Source organism: Phalangium opilio, unplaced genomic scaffold (assembly GCF_054372755.1).
Source record: "Phalangium opilio isolate 3A_F unplaced genomic scaffold, DU_Popi_V2 ptg000013l_1, whole genome shotgun sequence".
NCBI classification, from domain to species: Eukaryota; Metazoa; Arthropoda; class Arachnida; order Opiliones; family Phalangiidae; genus Phalangium; species Phalangium opilio.
Window position 1 is genome coordinate 4503207 of NW_028324148.1, and position 9497 is coordinate 4512703.

Sequence of the window (9497 nt, forward strand, 5' to 3'; positions counted from 1 at the left end):
AAAATAAATGATCATAGTTTCAAACTAAAATGTCTGAAAAATCCGCAGTCAGTAAGGCTTCAAACTTGACTGTTTTAGAAGGTCTATGATTGGAAGTATAGTAATTAAGATAATTGACTCTAAAAGTCTCGCTTTTTGGCCCATTCCCAATGAATTGATAACGCTTCGAAATTCACTCTTGCCTACTTTAGCTCCATTTCTTGGAGAATACGCTTGATACGGGCCCCGCGATACATATAACAAAGGCAAGATAGTGGTCGTCTTACACGGATAGATCATCCGTGGATAATTATAAATACTAAAGTGTTATGGATTACCATCTCTTACGTTCCACAAGGCATTTCGCTAAGGCACCTATGGAGGTCTCTCTAATCTACGTTGAAAGAATCCTGCGAATCACACGTCAAGCGAAAACTAAACATGATTTCATTACGAAAGCTGTGATCATCAAGTACTAAAAATATTCAAAGCATTCGAATATCTCAAAAGTCAAAAGTATTTTCATCTGAGAGAAATTTGAACTTAATAATGACAGTTCAAACGTAGAAGCTAGAGAGGAAGAGATGAATATTCGTAAACCGAACGTAGGAAGGCTTTCATTCACTCTCGTGACTCACTTTCTGTTACTTCTGTTTGCCGTTGCTAAAACACATGAGTTTGTGCCTGAAATGAGGTTTGTTTGGCAAGTCTTAATTGTTTCGTAAGGTTAATAAAGGATTCGATTTAATTAACATCGAACTTTATGGTGTCTTTAATAATAATTATAACAAAGAATGATAAGGTTATTGGTTAGACTGGTAATGCATGAAACATTGTGTGCAAAGGTTAGAATAAAGGTGATTTAGAGTATATTGGCATCTTTGGCCAAATCGTAGAACATTGATTGTTCATTCTTCAAGAGAGCATCTGGAGAGTTGAATTCCGTAATTCGGCCCTGATCGAGAACCATCACCCTATGAAAAGTTAACAATTAACAGACATAAAAATAGGTAATCAATTGGTAAGCCTGTCAAATAGTTTGGTATACTAACTTGTCATAGTCCAAGATGGTGTTTATTCTGTGCGCGATGGTGATGATGGTAGAGTTGGCGAATTCCTTCTTGATGGTCTCTTGAATGAGATCGTCGGTATCCATGTCGACCGAGGCCGTCGCTTCGTCCAAGATCAGGATCTTGGTGTTCCTCAACAAGGCTCGAGCCAAGCAGACCAACTGACGCTGACCGACGCTCAAGTTGTTACCTCCTTCGGCCACGGGGTGATCCAGTCCCTGCTCGAGTGACGCCACGAAGGATTTCAGGTGCGAGTGTTCCAGGGCAGCCCACAGCTGCTGGTCATCTTTTTGTTCAAAAGGATCCAAGTTGAGTCTGAGCGTGCCCGAGAAGAGGACGGGCTCTTGGGGGATGATGGTCAGCCGCGATCTCAAATCGGACAAGCCCAATCCCTCCACTTCCACTCCGTCTATGACGATCTGACCGCGCACCCCCTCGATGAGACGAAAGATCGCCAGTGTCAGCGACGACTTTCCCGCTCCTGTCCGCCCCACCACGCCCACCTTCTCTCCGGCCTCGATCCTGACATCAATGTCCTTTAAGACCAAATCCAATCCTTCTCGGTATCTGGTACTGTAGTTATGAAATGTGATTTGTCCTTGTTGAGGCCAGTCAGCTGGGGGTTGGCATTCTGGTTTCTCCCACTCGGCCTCGGACTCCAAACGACAGTATTCGTCAACTCTTTCTATGGAGACTACATTTGATTCCAAACCCGTAAAGGCAGTGATAAACACTTTGATCACCTGTAGAAGCTGTTAGATCAATATATTAATTTAGTACTTAATTGTAAAAAATAAATAATTGTTAAACGTGTTAAACGTGACAGAAAAGCCTGCACAATTTATCTTCAAAGGGCTAATTTTTAATTATCCAAATAGATTCAAGAATTTGATATCTTTCATAGATAAGACCTGATAACGATTTGAATGTAAGGAAAATGGTATATCACCAAAAGCATGTATATTAAAACAAAATGTTTCTACCAAACAAGGGATAGGGGGAAAGGTAATTCCAAAAAATTATAATATTTTCATAATAGGTATTATTTTATTTCATGAAAATAGTATATGTTTTTGGTCAAACCCGTTTCCCCAATATCCTACTCCCTTTTCAGCCGTCCTGTTTCGAGTCGCAGGAAATGGATACGATTTCGAGAACTTGGCCTATTTATTGCACCCGCAGTTTCTAGTATTTTCACTATTTTGAGGGTTCTGATGACGAAAGTGGAAACATGGTTCCCTCAATTTGTTTGAAAGTCCGAGGAAAAAAGTAATTTTCTACTAATTAAGGTGTCTTAAATCTAATGAACATGAGTTTTCATTCTTTTAGAGTTTATTGGTTTGTTAAATTTAAAGCTACACTTTGCGTTTCCTTCATATAAAACTAGGTTCCCACTTGACCGAAAATGAGGACCAAAAACTATAGCGCTGAGTCAAAAAATTGACTTACGCAGGCCTTCGACGGTAAGATTTAGTTCAGTTCGCAAAAACAACCGAAATTCGACCGAAAAGGCTGTCAACTGGTAGTAACGTGGAACGAGTTGGATTTGGGACTCGGAACCAGAAGAACTTAAGCATTGACCTTACCAATACCAAATGCAGGTCAGAGAGATTCAAACTCAATAGTTTATAACATGCAAGCATGGCAATTAGCAACTTGCGGCAATGGCGATTGGCGAGTATAAAAAAAACGGGGATAAAAAAAATTCACCTATTATGACGTCAAAAGGAGCTTCATCCCGAATAATTTAACGTCGGTATCTGCGTAAAAAAAAGAACACCAATTCTGTCCGACCGAAAGCTGTTTCGGTCGCGTTCTGCGCATGATGTTTTGCCACAAAGGTATTTACGGAGTGTTTCCCATTCGACCAAAACCAAAAATCAAAATAGAGTCGATCAGTTTGGACTGCGCTCGATAACGGAAATTTAATAGAATCGACTCAAAATAAGTCATATTTGTTGCTACACTTTAGCGAAGCGCTCTTCGCAAAAGTTGACAGATGAGAATTTAATTTACTAAGGTGTGACAGGTTCTTTCGTAAAACCAGGGATAGAGTTAATTTTAGAAATTACATCTATCCCTGGTAAAATGTACAGTTTCCAGTTCTTTCTCACTAACGAAGGTTTATCGAGTAATCGGTTTTACAATTGCTTATGATCAAAATCTGTTTTTTGGATTATAATTTTTAAAAGCATAGTAATTCATTGTCGAAGTAACGCGTATTAAGTTCTAAAAAGGGCTTGCCAATGCCAAGTCGTGAAACGGCTTTTTAACAAATTCTTGAAAACGTAGCAGAATTACACCTTAACTAGCTTCTATTCTTTACGAAAACAGTACAAGAATGGCGGAAAATTACACTACTTTTCTCTTCGCTATTTCAATCTCTCCCATTCAAACCAACTCATAAAATTTCATCTCTTTCTTAATTCAGTAACTACCCCAGTTATGTGTTACTAAACACGGTGTATGGGGTGTACAAATTTATAATAAAATGTTAAATCAGAAACTATTCGTCCTTTTTGTATCATCCCACTTTAGCGGCGTTTCACAATCCCACTAGCATCAAGAGTTAAATGAAAAACTAGTAAGGATTTTAGCGTAAGTGTGAAAAACATTTTCATTTACTGGCTTGGTCTTGATTGGTAGCGCTTACCCGATCGGCATTAGCCAAGATCAATCCTACAAAATCAGTTGACAGAGTCCCTTTACTCAAAATTATGAAGAGTGCGGTGCAAAACATCAAGCAATTGCCCAAGATATTGTGGCGTACTGTCAGCCATCTGGAAAGAAATTGCATTTTAGCCACTTGGACAAACGAGCAGCCACTAAGGATGCTCGCTTTGCTTGACATCCACTGCCCGATTTCAACCCAAAGGTAAAAATGAGGTGTAGAGTATGATAAAAGGCTGTCGCTCCGAAACGGAAAAGAAGCAATTGAAATAATCAGTCAATGAGATACCTTTGCGCCATGTTCATCATGTAGTTAGCGGCAGTGCATTCGTCGATCAGTTTGAGGAAGTGTCCTTCGAAGTTCTGTCCAGCGTCACACGCCCTGATGACAGTGCTGCCAGCCACCGATCCTCCCACGTGCGAAAACAAGAAGGAATTTCTCAAGCTTGTTATCCGTTTGAATTGACGATTGCTCGACATCAAGAAACGCTACAAAAGATGTGGAATAGAACTTCAGTTTTAGAAGTTGCTAGTGGACGCGCACACACGTGTGCTTTCTACACTTTTTGTAATAAATTATATTAGTGCCAAATCACTTTAAGCGGCTAAATATTTCAAAGATTTGTAGTGTTATTTTAATATCGTGGGGAAACTGCTCGGTGGAAGTCTGAGTTATGGCAGTCGTGGCGCCAAGGCCTCTTTCTCGTCGCTTAATAAACATTCTAAAAAAATCTTATAAATATTTGTTAACTTTTTGAAATGTCGATAATAATCTTGCCTGTGTTTAATGCTATATTTTTGGTAGGTGTGGTTACGTAATCACGCCTAGCATTGCGATGATGTTTTGTCTGTGGGTGTGGTGGATCACAAACGCTAAACACTTCGAGATATCATAGGAACCCTAATGGGGACTGGTAGTGGAACTAATTTGGACTTTTTTTGTACAAAAGGTGCAAAAAAGCTACGGATTTTCAGCACAAAGGTTTCGTTGTGCAGCATTACACGTAGAATTTACGAAAGAATTTACATGACTTGTTCAATAGTGTCATTTGAAGAGCGCCAAACTCTGACCTGCAACTGACTCCCAGATTATTAAATATCAAAAGCGGCTATCCCTCACTCGATACGAATTTCTTGTTTAACCGCCACAATTAACAATTGAGAGTGATAATGAATAATTACTTATGACAGGCGACTGAAGTCGAGTTCCTACCTGAAGTAAAAGGTATCCAACGAACACAACAATGCAGGGACTTATGAATAATGGTAAAAATATTGCAGTTCCTATCGGGTAAACAACTAAAAGCATCAACCCCCAAGTGGTTAGCATTAGTATTCCAGGTAGTTGCTGGTCGAGGGCGTCGATATCTTGGGAGAAACGATTGAGTATCCTTCCAACGGGGGTCGTGTCGAAGAAGGACATGGGAGATCGAGATACGCTCTCGAGCATTTTCTCGTGTAGACAGTTGGCCGCTCGTAGACAGCGAAAGACGTTCACGATTACGTTCAGAAATGTCACAATGGCTTGGCTAAGACCAAGAGCGACTAAGACCGTTATACGGATTGCCTTCAAGACCGGGTTCACTTTAAAATCTTCCTTTGAGTCCGCGCACCACAGTGATAGCCAGTACATTGACTCGAAATTGAGGACAACACAACTGGTGGCTGCTACTTCGAGGATCACACACCATGTCAAACCGTAGGCTTTAAAATATTGTTTGTATTGCGATACAGATATCTGCAATGCGAAATAACATTATCAGGAGGAAAAATGTGTACAGAGAAAATTAGTTCTCTAGATGCAAAGAAAATCCAAACCCCCCTCGTGTATTAAAGAGCACATACGTTTCCTTCTTTGAGCGTCTCTTTAGTCATGAGTTTTGCATCATCTTCATCTGAGACTTTTCCTTGAGATGCAAGATGAAATCTCTCCGGTTTGACATTTAACGTACTACAAAAATTTCAATTATATCAAAATTGATAAATTAGCAAAGCGTGTTCAACCATGGAGTCTTTATCATAAGAGGAGCAGTAAGCGAGCTAGTTTTTATTCACTTCTAACCGACCCCATTCTGAGCTGTAATTCAAGGTCAATATAGAACAAGATGACCCAAGCCACATCGTATGATCGTAACGTCGGTCCGCGACAATTTGGTCTCGCCGATTTGGTCTTGGCACAAATTGGTCTCAGGACAATTGGGTCTTTGGGCAAATGGGTCTCGTGACACTTTGGTCTCGAGACAAATTGGTCCCGGAACAATTGGGTCTAGACAAATTGTTCTCTAGACACAAAAGTCTCGTTTTAAAAAAATTATCATCCCTTCAGCATTTTTATAACCAGCCAAATTTAACCAAACCAAACCTAACGAAACCCAACACATTCAAACCTAACCCAATCTAACCAAACCTAATATATCAAAACCTAACCTAACCCAACCCAACCTTGTTTGGAGGTAAGATTATTTATATGAGTATGAAAAGCCCGACTCTTACTACGAACAATTTATTAGCAATAATAGAAATATTTTGGAAAAGGTGGCAGCTAATTAATAGAAGAATATTTTGGAAAAGGTGGCAGCTAATTAATATGAGAATATTTTGGAAAAGGTGGCAGCTAATTAATAGGAGAATATTTTGGAAAAGGTGGCAACGAATTATTGGGACCATTGTTTCGGAAAAGGTGGCAACGAATTATTGGGACCATTGTTTTGGAAAAGGTGGCAACGAAGTATTGGGACCATTGTTTTGGAAAACGTGGCATTAACTAATTAGGTAACCAAATAATCACGAAACCAAAGCGTCCCGAGACCAAATAGTCCCGAGACCAAAAAATCATGAGACCAAATGGTCCCAAGACCAAAAAATCATGAGACCAAATGGTCCCAAGACCAAAAAATCATGAGACCAAATGGTCCCAAGACCAAAACGTTCTATATAAACTAGATTTGCACGTTTGGAAGTTGTGAAAGTGATTCAAGGGAATTAAAATGTAAAAACATACGTTTCGTACCCTTCCCAAACGGTCACGTTCGTTTACGTTGTACCGCTGCGCGCGTACCCTGAAAAATTGGCTGGCAACTTCGCACAGACGTTGTAAGCAGAAAAATATCTCCCAGTTCCTGAACATTCTAGATTGATGGTTCATGATCCTCGTAAGCCCCGTACAGCACATCCAATTTTTAATTTTATGGTCCCGACCTTGAGCTAGTCCCTCGAGCTGATCGAGACCCGAGGACAGACAAATTGAGCACTGAAAAGCTAGCGCTTACCGCTAATATTACAATTCACTGCCTCCATGGTTAAACTTGAAAGAATCAATTAAATTTAATATGTACGCTATCTATACAAACAGTACACGTCCCCAAAGTTTGCTCGGTCATTTTGTACATAGTTAACTTGCATGACTTGAAGCTTTTTCGTTTTTCAACTACGTACTGGCGGGTAGAAAGTGTAGATATAGATACAAATCTACTCACGAGGGCTCTTCTTTATTTTCGTCGCTCATGTCACTCATGTGTTGACTGAAATAATCTCTGGCCATTCCCGGACGACTCATGATTTCGTCATAGGTTCCCCTCTCGATGATTCGTCTCTCGTTCATGAAGAAGATCTCGTCCACTTCTCGGATGAAGCTCAAGTTGTGCGTCACCAAAACTCTCGTCTATATAACAAATTGAAAAGCTACTTGTAGAGCGGGCAAGGAACTTCCAAACTAAAGCAGCTATCAAATGCGAGCGACTCAAAAGGGTTTATTTTCCCTATTATCGAAGCTGCAAGTATTTAAATTAAAATCTGTGGGGGTTAGATAAATATATCAACTGAACTTTGTTCCACAGTAAAAGAACTGATTATTTTCAGGGACACCATATTCAACTTCTATTGAGATTTAAACGAAACGAGCTGTCTAGACTTCTATTAGATTAACGGATTCTTAGCGCTTTCAGAGAAAAACAAGAGTAGCGTTATGTACTTTCTTTCGAAGAAATCCCTTTTGTCCAATGACTTCGTTAAAGAGATGTTTGGCCACGTGCGAGTCAACCGCCCCCAACGGGTCATCGAAGAGATAGACATCGTCATCGCGATAAATTGCTCTGGCCACGTTGACCCTTTGCTTCTGACCACCACTCAAGTTGATACCCTAACATGGAAAATTAGTAAACAAACGTATTACTAACGAAAGCAGCCATTTGTGGAACTATGAATGAAACGTCTCAACGACAGGCTTTTCGGGTACAGGTGACGGTACACCCCATTATATTTTTCAGTCTAATCCCAAATCTTCCCGTGAAAGCGACAAGTACTTCATCGGACATGTGTTTTATAACATCCACTGTCCTGTGTTAAGTGCGAAAACCGGAGAAAGTGGAAGAACGAGGTTGAAAGGGATTAATTTAATTCCTTCTTATCTCGTGTATACTCTTTTTATATGGAGTTACCATAATACAAAAATGCACTAATTTCAAACAAGTTGGGAAACCAAAACAAACCTCTCTGAGTCGAGGGAAATAAATACGTTCCACCAAAGACGTGGAATAGTGGACACTTAAATAAGAAGATTATAATTCATACTCTTTCTCCGATTTCTGTTTCGTCGTCAGCGGGTAGTTGGTCGAGATCCGGTTGCAGGGCGCATGCGCGTATGACGCTGTCGTATCTTTCCTGGTCCATGTCATCAACGAAGAGTATGTTCTCTCTGAGTGAGGCGTTCTGTATCCAGGGTTGTTGAGTGACGTATCCCACTCTCCCGGCCACTCGGACCTCCCCCTCCACCTTCTGCATCTCGGACACCAGAGCAGACAAGAGGGAAGACTTTCCACAACCCACCGGACCCACCACCGAGCCACGGGACACTTTGAAATTGATGTCCCGAAGAGACGCCGCTGTCGGCTCTTCCAAGTTCCAACGAAACGTTCCCTTCTGAATCTCAATCGCTGAAATTTTCACAGAAATAAATTGATGTTAATATTGGTCAAATTTGACCAACAGTAAGAGTTTAGTTCAAAAATATCTGGGAACATTATAAAAGAACGACTTGTTGAGTGGCTTATATTACAAATAACAGTAAATAGTTGAGTATTTGTGGGGTTTCCTTTAAAATTGATTCTTCTACTAAGACAGAATTCCTTTTGACCCGCGATAAAGCTACCTTGGTAATAAACTTGATTATAAAAAAACCGTTTTTACAAACGGAAAAAACCTGATATATACTACATCGTTGATTTTGGGTCGCCACTCACTGTTCTTGTCACGGCTTCTAAGGGACAGATATTATATATTCTAACCGTTTCATATAACACCACCATTTGTTAAAGCGGTAACATTATCTGTCCCTTAGAAGCCGTGACAAGAACAGTGAGTGGCAACCCAAAATCAACGATGTAGTATATATCAGGTTTTTTCCGTTTGTAAAAACGGTTTTTTATAATATGTGTCCCTTCCTTGAAAGGCTTGGTCTTACTGATAATGAAATATGAAATGATTAATTTCAAACGGAATGGATATTTTTGTGTCCCTTCCTTGAAAGGCTTGGTCCGGAGCCTCCGAAATGAACTAGGCCCATGCATGTCAAATTTTATGTGGGGAAATATCCAGTTTGTTAAGGAAAGTATTTTCACCATATATGTGTACGAGATGGCGCTTATATTACCGTTGTGACAGGGTCTTCCTTAAATTATCGTTGATATTTTAGGGGTCACTCATAAAATTAAGTTATGATAGAGAAATGATTCATAATAAAATTAACTTATGTTAGAGAAATGTTTCATCCTAAAATTAACT

General features: G+C 39.9%; 1 protein-coding gene across 1 annotated transcript; it reads right to left on the reverse strand.

Moving 5' to 3' along the window:
* Nucleotides 1-756: 756 nt before the first annotated feature.
* Nucleotides 757-8652, reverse strand: LOC149707876 (ATP-binding cassette sub-family C member 1-like). The gene is made up of 9 exons (XM_089864136.1): nt 8289-8652; nt 7690-7857; nt 7196-7380; nt 5565-5670; nt 4933-5457; nt 4009-4208; nt 3703-3829; nt 1032-1801; nt 757-953 (listed from the first exon to the last, which is right to left on the reverse strand). The coding sequence occupies exons 1-9, from the start codon at nt 8496-8498 to the stop codon at nt 842-844; spliced, it is 2403 nt and encodes an 800-aa protein (XP_089720262.1). The 5' UTR covers nt 8499-8652; the 3' UTR covers nt 757-841.
* Nucleotides 8653-9497: the final 845 nt, after the last annotated feature.

What these genes read in the sequence shown, in the direction of transcription:
- LOC149707876 (XM_089864136.1), bottom strand. Translation starts at nt 8,498, where the DNA reads ATGCAGAAGGTGGAGGGGGAGGTCCGAGTGGCCGGGAGAGTGGGATAC. An exon ending in AAACAGAAATCGGAGAAAGA is followed by an intron (nt 7,858 to 8,288) that starts GTATGAATTATA and finishes TTTCCATGTTAG; the next exon opens with GGTATCAACTTGAGTGGTGG. An exon ending in TTGGATACCTTTTACTTCAG is followed by an intron (nt 4,209 to 4,932) that starts GTAGGAACTCGA and finishes CATCTTTTGTAG; the next exon opens with CGTTTCTTGATGTCGAGCAA.